The 18,477-nt window shown below is 34.5% G+C and overlaps 1 protein-coding gene across 1 annotated transcript in view; it reads right to left on the bottom strand.

Annotated features, from left to right (window-relative positions):
* The window catches only part of LOC117115490 (25S rRNA (cytosine-C(5))-methyltransferase nop2-like), a 20,831-nt gene extending 3,327 nt beyond the window's left edge, over positions 1-17,504 (bottom strand). The window contains exons 1-14 of the mRNA XM_033259334.1: positions 17,319-17,504; positions 14,211-14,259; positions 13,122-13,395; positions 12,754-12,810; positions 12,265-12,419; positions 10,855-10,940; positions 10,072-10,165; positions 9,782-9,887; positions 8,174-8,263; positions 7,746-7,833; positions 5,919-6,059; positions 4,330-4,469; positions 3,031-3,243; positions 2,337-2,434 (exon numbers count right to left, since the gene is read on the bottom strand). Coding sequence (XP_033115225.1) covers positions 2,337-2,434; positions 3,031-3,243; positions 4,330-4,469; positions 5,919-6,059; positions 7,746-7,833; positions 8,174-8,263; positions 9,782-9,887; positions 10,072-10,165; positions 10,855-10,940; positions 12,265-12,419; positions 12,754-12,810; positions 13,122-13,395; positions 14,211-14,259; positions 17,319-17,415 — 1,688 coding nt within the window. The 5' untranslated portion in view covers positions 17,416-17,504. The remainder of the gene's footprint in view (positions 1-2,336; positions 2,435-3,030; positions 3,244-4,329; positions 4,470-5,918; positions 6,060-7,745; positions 7,834-8,173; positions 8,264-9,781; positions 9,888-10,071; positions 10,166-10,854; positions 10,941-12,264; positions 12,420-12,753; positions 12,811-13,121; positions 13,396-14,210; positions 14,260-17,318) is intronic.
* Positions 17,505-18,477: the final 973 nt, after the last annotated feature.

The raw sequence follows: 18,477 nt of genomic DNA, 5'->3' as shown, positions 1-18,477 counted from the left end.
GTATGTTAATTACCAAGTGATTAAGTCTCTATTGTTTATAGGCTTTCTTTTATCCATCTAAACAATAGAGACTTAATCACTTGGTAATTAACATACTTTTGTTCTGATAAACTGTCACAATCTATGTACTTCATTATATATATTATATATATATATATATATATAATGTTAAATTAAAACTGCAGTAAGCACACTCTCAAATCTCAAGACCATATATATATATATATATAGTAGAAGCATAGGATTTTAATTACCACATGTACAGTAGCTACTTTGCTTTTACCAAAGGATCGACTGATTATTTGTAAATACAGTCAACTCTCCTAATACCGACCACCCAGAAAACCGGATTTCACGCAAAACCGGTCGTTTTTGAAAGTCCCAAAATCATTCCTATTCTTACTGTATTAAAATACTTTCTGAAAACCGGATCTCCCAATTCCGAATTCCGGCCAAATTCTTAAGTCCGGAACAATAAAATTACCTTCAGAAAACCGGACGGCCAGTTTAAAACGATGATTTATTGACGAAATATGTTAAATAAATCATCGGACACACATCGACTGACTCCAAATAACAACTACTGTATCAATCACAGAACAACACCATGTGTACAATTGTTAGTGTTGATCGTATGACACGCCGGTAGCACATAATTAATTAATTGCAATAAGCCTAGATTTCATTTGTTTAAAAACTGATAAAAAAAAGTTCATGAGTGTGTTTTCTTTATTAAGGAACGTATCCTTTTCTCACATTTTGCATTCATTCTCACGCTAAGGCAAACCAAGCGGTCCCAACATTAGGCTATTGATTTCATAAAAACAATTGCGCATACCTCTGACTGTTTTCTATTGGCTAACGCAGTTTAGGGGGCGCTGCATAAGTTAGCACTTATTTTTAGCATTCAGTGACCCACCAAGGTTATGCCAGCGGCATCGAAAACCAATCAAGCGTGCAACCACGTTGAAGCGAAGCAGGTTATGGCGATCGAACGAAAAATAACACTGACACTTATTATAAATTACGATACACAATTAAGTTGATTTGTGTAAATTTTTATTGATAATATGACTTCGACACAAAAATATAGGTACGTAAAACATAAATAATGTAAAAATAAAGTAAAACATGAATTTTAAATGACAGTCAGTCAGTAGGCCTACACAGTACATGATGCAGTGTGCTGTACCTATCTGCTGTACCTTGCTAGGCCTAGGCTTATTATCGACTCAAGGTCGGGGAACCAAGGTAGGTTAAAACATGACGTTCTCTAAACCGGTCCGTCCGGAAAACCGGTCAAAGTGGACGGTCCGAAGGGTGGTCGGTATTGGGAGAGTTGACTGTATGAGTATGGTAACTCCAAAAAATTACAAACGTGAGGTCATATTTGATTCTACGTGTCGTTCTTTATTAGAACATTTTCAAGAATGAATATAGTCCATTAGAACATTGTCAAGAATGATAATAGTCCATTAGAACATTGTCAAGAATGAATATACCTGTAGTACATGCTTTTAGTTATACACATATTGGAATAGTTTGAAATCAATAATACCTTAATTATTGACAAAACAAAGAATGCAATAAAATACCAAGATGTATACTTAATGCATTTAGCTTTATCTAAAAAGAACTAAGATTTTGTATATCACTCCAAAAAATGAAATGTGTAAAGACACTTCAATGAATAACTTTAAAATTGGAAGGAACACAGATACTTTAATTTTAAAAAGAAATTCACTTAGAATTGATGCAGTTTTACAAACAATTTTACTTAGGAATACAAGTTATAAAGATTTTCTTTTCTTGTTTTTAGAGGGCCCCTATTGCTCATTAACTTGTACTTTGAGTTAAATATGATTGAATAAATATAAATAAATTAAAAGAATTGATAATATAATAATAATAATAATAATAATAATGATCGACTTAAAAAGCGCATATTGTGGAGACCTCTATGCACGTAACATTATTACTTCCGGTCATTGGATAAAACACATATGGAACACATACTCAGCTCCCTGGAGAGAATTCCATAACGTTGCAGCAGTAATTAGCGCATTTTGTGTTTGAACCTACCAGATGCCCACTTGTACTACTGGATGGTAAGTAACAGCCGTAGGTAAAATGCCTAAGGACATAAGCGAAATTCACAGCGAGAGATTGAACATCTGAACTTTAAGGTTGAGAAGCAGAACCGCAATCGCTGCGCCAAACTGTCCCTACTCACTGATTATGTACGTAACAGTTCAAACTATAAATCGTAAACAAATAACTATTCCCTAAATTAGCATATTGTATTCAACTTGAAAGTCCAATTTACATTTACATACCTTGTAAAACCATCTTTTCCAAACTCTAAGCCTGTGCTGACAAGCTTAACACATCTCTTTTTCAATGCATAGTCTATTACGCACTCATTTTCCTCAACCTGGTGTAAAATATAAGGTAGGAATGAACATTGTGGTTAGGCTAAACCAGTATGGAGTGATAAGAGAGACACATGACAAAGCTTTAAGCAAGTAGTACTACCAATACAAGTACCTACATGTAGAATGCTACATTGTATCTTTTCTGTTTACTATTTGCCTTATCAACAATATAATCAACATGTCAATCCCATTTAAAATAGCTTGAAGAATAACTTCAAGCACATTAACATGTCAACTGTTTTCAAAACATGATCTTTCAAAACAACAGACAAAGGAATGAAGTTAGGGTTACGTTTCATATTACTATCTAAAGTCCAGTCATGTAGCAAAGATTAAAGTTCAGACGAATTCACAATTTTGCGTTACTCGATTAAAGTAAGATCATTATAAATTGTTTTACAAGATTATTAAGTTTGTCGACAAGGACAGACTAATTAATCATTGCACAGAAGACAACGGGACCAATTTTGAAGGATGGCAAACTTGACAGTACAGCTATTAGACAAGTGATCATACATAAATTAATATTCAATGGGAATTAGGAATTACTGTATACTGGTATAACAATAGCCACTGCCTTAATAAATATTCTCACCATAATTGAACATGTAGAATAGACAAGATATCCACCAGTGCTGGATTTAGCATCCATGGAGTCAATGGCAGCCAGTATGAGTTCCTTCTGGAGATGTGAACAGCGAAGAATGTCTTTCTCATCCTTGTTTGTCTTGACTGCTGTGTCTTTAGCAATCACTCCTGTGCCACTACAAGGTGCATCAAGTAACACCCTATCAAAACCACCAATCACCTGATAACAAAAAAACAAAATAATAAAATAAGTACAATAAACTTTCGGTACTCCATTTATAGAGTACTACAGTGTTACGTCACGATACGATGTGATACTACTCCATTGCTATCGTTTCAAAAAGCGTTCAACCGGGCGCCAATTTTCCCACCGACAAACCACTAATCCCAATTTCTAACGTAATTATTAAGATGTTATATCTTACTTTTTCTTTGTAAATTTTAAATGATGATTAAATGTGTGTTCAATAACTAATATAATGCAAGCTTTTGTGTTTTTAGTAAATTTTGATGGTAAATATTAGTTATTAAAATGCCTATTCCAGAAAGCCTATGAAGTCATTCAGGCGTAATGAACGGTAACCAATGTCTGTTGACAACAGAGAACGCCGCCGGGTGTTGTGAAAACACAACTGTGGTACTCTATAAGGAGACCCTCTAATTCGAGACCACTTTTCCAAAGACCCAAATAACAATCTTCAACCTTTTAACACAAAGCTACCCCTCTACTTAGAGACTTTCCCCGAGAAGACCCCAAATTTTCAGGTCCCAAAGGTGGTCTCGAATTGGAGGGCAAGCTGTATGTATATTGCACTGACTATATACAGCACTCAAACTCAATTATATATCAAGTACAGGTAAGTCAATTTTTAATTTAACAATGAGCAACATTTATGATAAAAATTTGATGTTTCTATTACTGCAGCACTTTCATCAATTTATGGTTTAAAGCCGGTTTTTCACTAAGGGAATTTATTCACACAAAGCGAATTTATTCACACAAAGCATAAGCATTTGACTGTACGAATGCACAGTTTAATTTTCATGTGCAAGTTCCTCACAAAATTGAATTTTGAAGTTATAACAGATTCTACTTTTTGCAAAGCGAAATTAGATAAATGTTGTGTAATGTTTAAACAAACCTTATGTTAAATGACACAAATGTTTTTATAATACAAACATTTTTTATGCGTTATACAATTTAAAAAAAAAAAAAATCTTCATCACAAAGTGAGATAAAGTTGAATTTCGGGGAATGCTGGTAATCAACATTTCTATTATAATACTATGATGGTAAATGACTTACTTTAGGAAATGACCTGCCATCATAATTACTAACAACAGTGTTAGTAACACCACATCGATGCAGATTACCCACAACTGCCTTGATTCTCTCCTTGTTGAAGTCATTTGCGAAAAGCATTCCTGTATTTTTCATCAGAGATGCTGTAATTCAACAAGTACATAAAATAAAAATAAAATTAGTTACTGTTTGATTATCATGTAGCATCTGAATTACTGTAATACACAGCTTTTGTTATCTTGTTCAAGAACCAATCCACCAAGGAAACTGCATATTTTTGTGTATGACGTTACAGGTTGAGGACCAGTTTATCAAGTACTCCGAACCCAGATTCAGCAGCTGGATCCCAAACCAAAAATGTACCATTACATCAGTCACTGTGCAACGGCTGTAGCAACAGGCTGCTGTGCGGCCGTCCCATGGAAAAACAACATAACTGCTTTATTTTTGTGCAATTACCTTGTTATTCCTTGGAACGGCCGTCTGCCACCATGAGCTTGGTTCTCTGGGGAATGTGAAGCAGGTTTTTTTTTTTAACAGGAAAGGAAACAGGAAATTTTCTTAGTGGATTGGTTCACGAACGCGAGATCACGAAAGCTCTCTAATAATTATTATCATAGCATCAAGAAAACAATGTTCAACTGTGGAAATAAATTCAGTTTAATTTTAATTAATTGATCAGGATTAGAATCATTATAAGTTAATTTAAGATTATTACTGATTCAAAACCAGAACCCTGCGGGTGTGTACGTTCCTTTGTACGTAAATGTAGTTTAGAGGGATATCAGTCCAGTAATGGTTTCTAATGTTTTTACGTACACCTACACCCCCAGACAGGTCCGTCCATCAAATGCTGTATATTTACATACCTGCAAACATTCGAATATCAAAAATAGGGACGCTATTCATTGGTGACAAAAAATTAAGATGGCAATTATATCCTAATTTCTGTACAGTTGCTTCAAACAAAACAAGAGTTACTTAATTTCAAGTGTACTGTTTATTTACCTCACAACCAAGAAAAAATATTTAAGTTACATTTTAATCAGTAGGCTTACAAACTTCACCATGAAGGGCACGGTATGTTGCTTGTGTAGCATAGTGGTTAAGATGATTTTCTTCTAATCCCAGGATCCAGGGATGTAGCATAGTGGTTAAGATGATTGTCTTCTAATCCCAGGATCCAGGGATGTACTCTCATCAGTCAAAAAATGTCTCAAAATTTCAAGTAAAATTTTGAATAGCTTATTTGAAAGGATCATATAAAAGATGTGTATAAGAGACAGTCTCTGGGGAATGTGAAGCAGGTTTTTTTTTTTAACAGGAAAGGAAACAGGAAATTTTCTTAGTGGATTGGTTCACGAACGCGAGATCACGAAAGCTCTCTAATAATTATTATTATAGCATCAAGAAAACAATGTTCAACTGTGGAAATACATTCAGTTTAATTTTAATAAATTGATCAGGATTAGAATCATTATAAGTTAATTTAAGATTATTACTGATTCAAGAAAAGATGTTTAAAAAATTTATAAAATAATATACCCTAAATATAAAGGTAAGTGTATAATAACTAAAATATGAGCACTTACCAATATAAGTAGTTTTGCCACCCGGAGCCGAGCACATATCCAATATCCGCTCATTATCCTGAGGTGCTAGGGCCATGACAGGTAGGAAACTGGAGGCGCTCTGAAGTACATAATGCCCTGCTAGGTACTCTGGCGTGGCACCTACCACACACACAAAATGGAATAGTTACCATTAATAATACTTATTTAAATGGGCTGTCCCATAATCTGCCGCATAACCAAGAAAACTTACAAGATACAACTTAATATTTATTTTATTGTTTATTGTAGAGTACTACAGTGTTACGTCACGATACCACGTGATACTACTCCATTGCCGTGGTTGCAATTGGTGTTTAAACGGACACCATTTTCTTCACTGACAAACCATTGATCCCAATTTCTAACGTAATTATTAAGATGTTGTATCTTACTTTTTCTTTATAAATTTTAATTGATGATTAAATGTGCGTTCGATTACTAATATAATGCGAGCTTTTGTGTTTTTAGTACATTTTGATGGTAAAATATTAGATTTCAAAATGCCTATTCCAGAAAGCCTATGAAGTCATTCAGATGTAATGAATGGTAACCAACGTCCGTTGACAACAGAGAGCGCCATCTGGCGTTGTGATGACACGACTGTGGTATTCTATAGAGTACAATGTAATTGTCGTCACAACACCAGGTGGTGCCCTTTGTTGTCAACCAGACGTTGGTAAAGCGGTCATTATGCCTGAATGACTTCATAATCTTAAAAGTTTAGAATAAGCTTTCCGGAATAGGCATTTTAAAACCTAATAATTTACACACACACACTACAAACACAAAAACTGGCATTATATTAGCTATCGAACACATATTTAATTATCAATTAAAATTTACAAAAAAAAATGACGATACATCATAATAATTAATTAGGATTAATGGTTTGTCGGTAGGGCGTACGTAAATCAGGGGATTCGTAAAATTGAGTTTGGATTAAATTTGTGGTGACCTTTGACCCAATACGTACGTAACGCTCAATATACGTATGTATGAATGAACGATGTTACCTAGCTAGGCTAGACCTAGCCTCTAGGCCTATGAAAAAAACCATGTGTTTATTTTATTCATCATTTTACGATATCATAATAAAGTGTTCAAATAAAACCATGTGTCTAGTGTATTAATTCATCACTTTATATCTTTTATTTAACTAAAGAACATGAAAATAATTGTAAGATTGGGAATTCCCCTTCATGGCTATTCTAAACTGTTGCGATGTCTGGACAAACTAAAACATGTGCACTGCAATGGGCGAGCCAACCAATTAGCGTTCGTGTACATGAAACAGCAACCACATGCAATGCACTGGGCGAGCCAACCAATTAGCGTTCGTGTACGACATTATGCCTACTCAGATTCGTGTAGAAAATTCGACCAGACAAGTTTTCCACACGAAGCTAAGGAGGAAAGCAATTATTTTGAGCACCATCGGTGGTTGTTCATCTCGCTCTGTTCACGATGTTTTAGATTATAACAGCCCGGTATTAAACTCAATCAACGTTGCTGTTTAAAGAAAATAAGTTGCATATGGTTTGTTTATTGTTTTAGTATTATGTAGACAGAAGTAACAAATCTTTTTATACTTATGGTGGCTCTGAAAAGGGCTGTTTGTTTTGAATATTTTCGTGGTTTTTTTTATGACGTCATCGTCGAAACGAGGCGTACATAAAACCAAGGGTTTGTATAACTGGGGTACGTAAAAACGAGGTTCTACTGTAATATGATAATGATAAGAGGTGTATTCATTATACATTATATTAATTACTTCTCTCCAAAAGTCAGCTGGCCTTGATAACTTACCAATTGGTACAGCTGAATCGTACACAACCAATCCGACTTTAGACCACTTTCCAACAGGATCTAAATTCACACCTCTATTAATGAGAGCCTACAAATGAAAAACAAAGTTAATACATGTGATCTTTCTTTTATTTATTGCATATTATGTAATACTAGCCAGCCAGCCTGGGTCCCCACCCCTAAAGTTTTCAAAATTACAAAAAAAAAGTGGAGAAAAAAAAAAAAGTATTCTATACTTCAAAAACTCACATGTGTCCTTATGGAAAAATCCAATAGAGTTCTACTGTAGGATGACCTTTATGTCTCAGTTAATTAGAATAACCAAATGGTATCAGAGGATCTTCAGTTTGAATGCTACAATAAAACTCCCCCTAAAGAGCCAACATATGTTAAGATTAAGGGGTACCTTAGAGGGTTCAATGTCCTACCTGAGCTAAGTCTCGGCGCCTTGTTTTCAGTGTATTTGTTCTAATAGTCAAAGGTCGTTGAACTTCATTTGCTTCCAGGAATTCAACAAGCTGAAAGAAAAAGATAAAAAGTATAAATTATACAAATAGTTGAATCTTTAGCTGGTATGTCAGATGCTTAAGCAAACAACAATTTTCTCAAGTTCCTCAGCCTAAAATTGACAAGAGCGACACATTTCTCTTCACAATGAAATATGAGTGCGATTCCTGTTGGATGACAGTATTTCAGTTGTGCTGTATGTAGCATAGTGGTTAAGATGATTTTCTTCTAATCCCAGGATCCAGGGATGTAGCATAGCGGTTAAGATGATTGTCTTCTAATCCCAGGATCCAGGGATGTACTCTCATCAGTCAAAAAATGTCTCAAAATTTCAAGTAAAATTTTGAATAGCTTATTTGAAAGGATCATATAAACTCCAACAAGCAACAGATTGAACAAAAGCAGCTTAAAGTGATTTACAGCCATTTTACTAAAGAAATCCTTAAATTGAGTAACAGACAATTTAGTGGGACTTCTATGCAAAATATTAAAGGATAGTTATTATTTAACAGTCTGAAAACTGACGGAGGAATGTTTATGCTATTTTATTTGTTTTTACTTTTAAGCCTCGTGATGAACCTTAAGCCCTGTATAGATTATCAAATTTTATTTGACAAAAAACATATGACATGTCTACTGCAAATATGGTAATGATGACATCACATCATGACCATATATGGGCACACAAAAGTATTTTTGTCCAAGAAAATGTAATAACCTTGACAGCCTTTAGTCTATAAAGGATCACATAATTCCATTTATTTATTAAACTCAAACTTAAACTCAACATTACTTTATAATAATAATAATAATAATAATAATAATAGATGGATTTATATAGCGCAAATAAATGAGGTCTCTATGCGCTCAACAATATTGTAGTCAAGAAAACAGAAAAAAACAACAACAATAAAACACCAAGCTAGCACCCAAACCGAAGTATGGAGTTACACCATCACCGCCAACCGGAGATCTGTGTTTATGTATTCCAATTATATATAACAAATGATTGAAGTTTAACAATACTTATGAGGCTTGCCACCTTCGGAATACTCCCCGCATAGTAATATAACGTTTAAAACGTTCCGTGTTCACTTTAGAAAGAACAAATTCACGATTGTTTCTAAGATTGTAATTCTTAGTATATTAAATAATTATTTAAATTTTTAATTAAAAATGTGTTACTTGCCTTACAGATTCTCTACCATGCTATAATCCCAGTAAGCAGATTACTTTATAAGTAGTTTAAGAAATAAATACAAGACATCCAGGGAAACAAGACGGTCGCAAGTGTGTTGGCCTAATGAGGTGACCAATTGTCATCAAGCCTGCAATGCCTGTAAACATTGTTGTTTAACATGCTTGGAGTTGAGACATGATAATAGTTTTAGCAAACTGACCAGTTTATAGTAACCGAAGCTTCTTGTTGAGATTGTTACAACATATTTCATTAAAATTAATTCACTGAAAATTACAATAGTTCAAGACACAATTTTAAAAAGAGATGATTGATGGTTGACATTGCTTACCTCTGACAGTGGGAATAACTGTATTAGCTTATTCATAAGATAATCATTGTAACTGTAGTAGGTGCAAAGGTCAGATGTCAAACGCTGGATGTATTCAGATCTTGGTCTAAAATAAGATAGAGTAAAGAAAGCTAACATTAGGCCTAGCAAACAAATACAAGATAAGATTTTTACATTTGGTTTTCTTTAATATAAAGTACATATATTCTATATTTAATACTATTTTTTTACTGAGGTAAGAACAAATTGGCTAATTGCTAAGATTAAAAAAAAGAACATTCTCAACTTACACTCCTTCTTCTCTCCTTTTTGTGAAATCGCCAAGCACTTCTAAGATCTCTTTGATGCGTTGGTGAATAATTGTGATGTCTGGTGGTTGAGTTGGTGCGAAGCAGTCAAAGATAAATATTCTTTTGATGTAATGCATATAATTAAACTAACTAGACATTATGTTGGCAGTCTGAAGAAATGCTTTAAATGGTGTGCATAAATGCTGTTATAAAACTCTGTCATATTGAATTGGATCAATTCATGAATAAATAAATAATGCAATTTTACTAAAGAACACAGTGCACATAAAAAATAAACTAAATCTTATTGAAAAGCTTCCCTTCTGCTTTCTGTCTATTTAACACAGAATCAACCAAATAAACAAATTATTCACACTATACTTACCAAAAAATGTTAGTGGAAATTAAACTCACTACCATGAAAAAAAAAACCAGCACACTGACGCTAATTGTATACTTAAGCACAGAGAAGCCATAATGCTTTTACTCATGACAATGGCAATAGTTAGTCCAGTAAATGACCCATCATTTTAGAGCTTATAATGTGGAGAATAACTTATAAGAAAATATGAATAAGTCAATGTTTACATTTGAACGCTGATGCTGGTGTTGGGATGGCAAGCCTAATTTGGCAACAGTATGTTAGGCCTGCTTTTGTGACCACCGGCTAGCTATTAGTAATTTTAACAAAGAGTTTTCTTTCCTCGTGTCTATTGGTAACTACCTCTTTTTTTTTTGTCTGAATAAATAATATTAATTAATTAATTTAGTATTAAAGGATATCTTCTTTCTCAATCTCCTGGCCACTGGGCAAGCGGTAGGTCTCTGTCTGTGTTATACTGGTCTGAAGCTCTGCGTCTGCAAGTTGCCTATAAAACAAAAGGAACGACTAGATGTTATCATTCATTGATGGTTATCAATGCAAGTCTATGGTTTTCATCAACTCGGCGTAAGCACCATCAAATATATTGTCATATGAGATGACACCATTTTCAATCAAATTTGAAATAAAAATTCTGAAGAACCTGGCAACTACCACTGGGTGCTTCCAGAGGCCTAGCATTTCCCTCTTCGTAGCTACCATCATGGATTAGTTAAACAATAAAACTAAATTAATAACGAGCAAAAATATTTTTAAACAGGAAAAAGAAGGAAACATTCGATATCAAAAATAACTTTTAAGTCTTAAAAAGCTATTTCTATGTTTACATACTGTAATTAGCAAAAGATCGTATCTGTTGTCTACTGCTGCTATATATAGTATAGCAAAGGTTTAGCGACGCTATCTGCTACGCAGTGCTCAATTTGTAACTAGCCAGCTGCTAAGGATAGGCCGCTGGAAGTCCACCAGTGAAAAGTTGCAAGATGCTGATGGCGCTCTATCAAAATACACCCGATAAATTGCAATCCAGGCTACTGTACCTCGCATCGGTGTAATAGCGGGGTATTAGGCAGGGCTGATAAATGAATCGATTTAATAATATTTATAGAGTACAGTAGTAAATCATTCTAAAATAATTTATTACCTACATTTATTGAACTTCCGGCTATGAAAGCGCATATGGATCTTTATACATGCACTATATAAACTCACAATTATTATCCGAGTCTCCATAGTGCCATTATTATTCTGGGCTGGATCGTGGGTTGTAAAGACTCAAATATTCCATACATCAGATTAGCCAGGGTTTTGGGGCAGCGTTATGCCACTCAGTGGTATAAGGTACGGACAATAACAAAGGAAACAGATGACATTTAACTGAATTGATCATCCTATTAGCTGTATCAGCAGCATTAACCAACAATTGCTATGTTTTGTAATTGAAAAATTGCTTAACTGTAGGGTTTCATTTTCTAATATTATTTTCATGGTGTTATAAAAATGAAAGCAGTGGGACTGCATAGGGGATAGCAGACAGGCATACTGAAACCACACTGCATGGGAAACACACAAATAGAAAATGGGTATGTAACGATTGAACTAAATGGTCAATTTTGGAGTTTCAACCAGAAAATAAACTATACTTTAATTATAAAAACAGTTTAATTGTTTTAATTAATAGTGAAACTATTATGAATGTACATAAAATTGATTAATTTGATCCAGGATGCATTGTTCACATGCACTATTTTTATACATTGATGAGTTGCCTACTGGTATGCATGTGCTGTGTTCCTACTAACAAAACTTACCTTTGTTTCTTCATTTTTTTCTCTAATTTTTTGGAAGCTTTTTCCACCGGTAATAGGTCCTGATCATCGTCAGTACCATCATCACCGCCATCATCTTCATCACTATCATCATCTGAATCCGAGTCTAGGTTTACATTCTCATAATCTTCTGCTGGCTGTATAGGAAAAATATATAAGTTCAATACAAAATGGCCAAGTATCCATTAAATTTGTAGCAATCCTACTATACACTACATTAATATACTGCATTGTACTTCTTAATGAAATTAATATTTGTTAGCACAAACCTCAAACAGGACTTCGGAAATGGAAGTCATTCTATGTAAAAGGATTCTATACCCGTATGCAGGATTTTTTTGTGAATGAAGTGAGCCTAATGATGGCAGCCTGGGGATACCTGAAGCTCCAACAAAGTAGTATTTTGAGGGCCTTATTTAATGTACTTTTGAATCCCATAATTTGTGAAAATTCTCATTGAATGTCATTCACCTGGGTGTTGTCAGGGACCTGAAGAAGCATTATTTTATGTCCACTACATCTGAAGACCTGCATATAACATAGATTTTTGTTCATATGGATCAATCTGCAATCACGAGAGCTGATCAATTTCTAACAAATCAAAACAGTTAGAAGAGCTGGCAAATCAAATGGACCTCTTGAAATATGGGGTAAGGGGTGCATCCACACTGCCTGCCTACACGCCTGGATTCGTTATTCAATGCAGAGACCGATTTAGTATTAAAAAAAAGTTGTTTACATCGTTAAGTCCTATGCTAATGCACTGAGCAGAGTCGAAAGTTGTGTCTGAAATTGGTCTAAAATGTAATGAAGTTAGCGTAGAAGATACTTTGTTATACTGTAACAATGCTGTCTCTTATACACATCTGTTTTGGACTAGGTCCATTCAAAAAATAAATGTACATAAAATTGATTAATTCCTCATCTTCATCAGAATATTCCTCATCACTACTCATTTCTTCATCTGTTAAGGACTGCATCATCTCATCTTCAGAGATATCTTCTCCATCACCTTCTCCATCACTTTGAAGTTCATCCTCTTTCTTGTTGCTTTTTTTCTTCTGAGCACTTCTTTCAAGGATTGCTGAAGCCTCTGCAGTTCTCTTAGCCATCCTGAAAAAATGGCATAATTAAAAAAAGCATAAAAGTGAGGTTATACAAATTTGACAAAATAAAAAGTTAACCAAAATAATCCCAAGACAATTAAACCCAAACAGTCTTTGTATGTATGGTACAGTTCAACTGGAAGTACAATGCAGTGATTATTTAAATGTTTATACAGTACTGTAGTGTCAACTCGGAAATGTCTCGATCACGTTCTGTATGTTCAATCTTTACATTCATCGGTTGATTCAACTATTTCAGTTGTTAAAGCAGATACAGGCATACAAATGCACTGTATCAGCACTGTTTGAAAATAACAGACAATCAACTTATAATTAAAGTAAACATTCCTGCCCCATTTAGATTCCCCTCCCATATCTACACAATGTCCAGTTAGAGTGCATCCTAAAATGCCATCCGTTGCTCTGCTTGTTTCTTTATTTGGAAGGCTGAAATACAAGATACAATAGCACACCTTCTTTCAGATTAGATGTTTGAACCGTTGGTCCCGTGTGCAATATGGCCAATCTGCACGTTGAAAAACACAGTACACTTTTCGGAAAAGAGTAAGGGGATTGTCACCCGGTGTACTCCCCAATTCACCACCGGAAGGACTCCACTAGAAACAAGTCCTCAGGCTTAGTGAGTTATCCTTGGTGCGATTCACACCAAATACTACTAATCCTATCCGCAACAAGAGAGCAGTGCAAACTTAGCATGTGTTTAACAAGCTGTGTTGAAATTATAATATAATTGAAATTTTTTGTCGCTGCGCATGCCTGTGCGTTTTCATTTTACTACTAGTAGTATTTTAATTAACTCACCTTTTTCTAGCACGCCTTCCCATCTTTTTATCTTCTTTTTCAACAACATCTTAAAAGAAAAAAAACATTACCATATACTAATACAGTAATAATTAATTATACTAGTACCATACAGTAAAGTTTTATATTTGCGTGGATAATTCAAATCCTGGCTCAAAATTGTGTGAAAAATTGCTAGCAAAATAGGTGTGAAGAATCGTAACTACTGCATAATACATTGGTCATAACAAAATCATAAAACTTCTGAAATACCATGTGTAATATGGTTTTTGAGGTAAAATCACTGGTTGGTTGTGTCCAGAACTGTATATTTTCATTTTACTCCTAAAACACTACAGAATTTTTCCTATTTAAAGACAACAAAACCATAATAAAGAATTTTAATATAAACATATGGCTACAGTAGGCTAGTTTTACTTTAGAGTTTAGATTAAAACACTACAGTATCAATTTTTCCTAATCACAGGCAATAAAACTGTAATATTTTAATATAAACATAGCTACAGTAGGCTAGGACATAGCAACTACTGTAGCTAAGGGGGCCTTTGACTTGTACTAATTATGATCTGACACAGATCTGTCAATTTGAGAACTTGTGTCTAGGTTAACTATTGGTTTAAGAAAAGGTCAAAACCTCTTTCAAAATCGGCTCTTATTTTCCGAAATGAGCATACTGACTAGATACAGATTACTAGGCCTAATTTGTACGCGCAAGACAGATATATTCCTACGCACGCCTTACCAGACTGAAAGGCCTGCGATGGGAAAATATCCTGAACGCAAAAATTTGGCCGTCCAACCATTTTGGTAAAAAAGGGCCGATTTTCGCAATGTTTTTGCCGAAAATTAAGCTTGAAATCCTTATATATAAACAATGTGTTTTAAGCAGTATTTACAAATTCGCGGACCTATTTTTTTAAACGATTTTCTGCACAAATTTGAGCTGGTTATTGATGTATCATCCACAAATTTAAAAACTTTACAATATGGAGGCCCGCAGTCTTGTATTAGATGTAGTAGGCCCTAGTCAGTCTTCTTAATAAAATCATCAAATAGATCGAAACATTAAACCTGTTTCCGTTTTTTTGTGTTTTTTTTTTAACTAGGCATACTGTAGGCCTAGGGCTAGGCCCTACAATAGCCTAGAGCCTAGGCCTAGTAGTTAGCTTTACTATTACTCTACAGTTCCTTAGACCTAATTAAAGACAATTAAACTGTAATATTTTAATAAACATGATACTGTATGGCTAGGACTAGGCCCTAGTACAGTTGGCTTGGTCCAGTTAGGTTCCTAAGTCAGCCTTCTAGCTAGGGCCTAAGCTAGTCTACCCTATAATAAGCAATTAGTAGAGCTCTGCATAGTACACTATAGGAAAATTATTATACGAAGGGTAGATTTAAAAAAGCTATGACTACGGAAGCATTAATCAGTTTACTGTGTAATTAGTATGGTATACTTGATTTAAATGTATACTTGATTTAAATGCATACTGTACATCTGCACATGCAACCTGTTTTTTGAGCACCATAGCTCAGTCGTCTAAACTGGTGGTAGCCACTGTGTGTGCGCTGAGCCGTGGAGACCTTTTGGTTCCCGGTAAAATTCCATCCGTTGCTCTCCTTGTTTTTTTATTTGGAGGGCTGAAATACAAGATACAATAGCACACACCGTCTTTCGGATGAGATGTTTCAGCCGTTGGTCCCGTGTGCAATATAGCCAATCTGCATGTTAAAGAACGCAGTACACTCTTCGGAAAAGAGTAAGGGGATTGTCACCCGGTGTACTCCCCAATTCCCCACCAGAAGGACTCCACTAGAAAAAAGTCCTCAGACTTAGTGAGTTATCCTTGGTGTGAATTGATTCACACCAAAAATACTACTAATCCTATCCATAACAAGAAAGCAGTGCAAATTTAGCATGTCTTAACAGGGTGTGTTGAAATTATAATATAATTGAAATTCCTTGTCGCTGTTAGGATAGATTTAATGCTTGAAAAATTGTTTTAATGCATTAAATCTAACCGAAGTAAATAATAATTTTCCATTAAGCGTACGATGGATGCTCCACTAATTGCTTTAAAAGTCAATCGCCGTCTTATAATTTTTAGTTTTTTATAACCAACTGTTGTAGCAGTCATCAGTTGCTATAGTGATATGATCAGTATACACGTGTGTAATTACATTTAGCTGTGCGTATGCTGTTTGCTCCTGCAGTACGCGTTTAATTAACTACACATCAGCAGTACAGTACGGATACAATGAATAACTTTTGTGTTAGAAAGAACTTGTTTGTAAAATTGCTATTTTGATAGACTTTCGTCAAAGAAATAAACATTTCAGCATTCGAGAGAGAATACAGTCACTGACGTCCTTTTTGGTTGGTGCATGCAGACAGGTAAAATCGTGCGATGATTTCATAACTAGGCTAGGCTACAGCCTAGTACTAGTAGTATAGGAGGAGGCCCGGGCGGCCTCCTGCCTGGCCGTAGGCCTACATCTAAATTTGTTCCTTGAGTCTTTAAAATAGGTCTAGACTAGAATATTCCTATTTTAAAAACGTTTAAAAACATTCAGTTTGTTGTGTTTATGAGGGTCTATTGATTCAATGAATTCCTCAATTGTTCATTACTTAATACTGAATTTGAAGTAACTTTCTTCGGGTTCTAATTAAGCTTGTTTTACGAAAGTAATTTTCAATTACAATTCAATTTTTATCGCGGTGCACATGTATTCACGGTGACGAAAAAATGAAGCTGAGCGTCCACAAATTGAAAAATTAGTGGACGCTGGGGAATAGGCAAATAACATTGGGAGTTACAGTGAGACGTCAGGATTGACTTATAATAATTAATTAATAGGCTAACCTAGGCATATAATAAGGTCCTCCTACTAGCTACCTACTGTATTTTACTTACTAGCCTAGCCCTACCTGTCCTAGGCTAGGCCTAGCTTATAAGTTTTCTAGTCTATCTAGTCTAGGCCTAACTTGGCGCCCGTGCAGTACACTGAACTGTCACTACACTGGTCCAGTCAGGAGGCGAGGAAACCGTTGGCCTATTACTACTCCTCCTAGGCTACTGTAGCCTGGAAACATGTCTGTTATTTTACCTCTAAAAACTCCGGTGAGAAGAGGCTCTCCCTGTTTTTTAGACTTTTTGCCCTTTCCTCTTTTCCCAAGGTCTGACAGCTCCTTTTTCCTACCCATTTATTCGTTAAAGCCGAAACTAACACAAACAGATCAAAAAACGTGGTCACTGAATGGTCGTCGTTTTCAGAGATCACGTTGAATAACTTAAAGTCTATAGATCCGACTTCCGGTTTATTAGGCTATAATGATTTAATACATAATTAAGGACAAATCTTACTACTATAGAATGAGCAGCCGTGTAGGTATCTACTATTTATTTGTGAACTATTTATTCAAAATCTTTATTTCTTTATCGTTATTCTAATTATATATATTATATATAATAAGGACATGATGGAACATCGTTGGCTACCCTGTAGCTTTTCAACGAATGAAATCCTATGAAAAATCATTGTGTAATAAAATGCCTCAGACGGGATTCGAACCTGCGACCTCTCTCTGACAAGGCGAGCGTCATAACCACTAGACCACGAAGGCTTCATGGTTGAACAGGTCCAAATACCCGTCGGGAATATTGTATTACACAATGCTATGCCTCAAGAGGGCGTTCGGCCAGATAAATCTGGAAATACGGCTAGAAATACTGTCGTATATTATATATGGTATTGAAGGAAGTTCCGTTAACACTGTTGAATAAATATAATATAAATCATCAAAGGTACATATACATTGTTTAATAAGGACACTGTATATGTACCTTTGATGATTTATATTATATTTATTCAACAGTGTTAACGGCTAACTTCCTTCAATATCATATATATATATATATAATATGTTGATTTTTTATTGATTTTATATATATATATATAATATATATAATATAGTATATAATATATATGTATACATATATCTATATACAGTATATATACAGATACTACAGTATATGTATATATGTATATAAAGTGTATATATAAATACAGTATATATATATATATATACAATATATATATAATTATAAATATATATATACAGTATAGATATAGTTGCTGAATATTTTCATTCAAAATTAGCCAAAACTAAAACAAATCTATGCTAAAGCTATCATTGTTGTATTCTTTTGTTTTTTGGCTAATCAAATGATATTGGCTAGATTTTCATACCGAATTAGCCAAACAG

The sequence above is a fragment of the Anneissia japonica genome, unplaced genomic scaffold (genome assembly GCF_011630105.1).
Source record: "Anneissia japonica isolate Jap-2015-1 unplaced genomic scaffold, ASM1163010v1 scaffold287847_len925385_cov155, whole genome shotgun sequence".
Taxonomy (NCBI): Eukaryota; Metazoa; Echinodermata; class Crinoidea; order Comatulida; family Comatulidae; genus Anneissia; species Anneissia japonica.
This window is presented reverse-complemented; position numbering and strand designations above follow the sequence as displayed.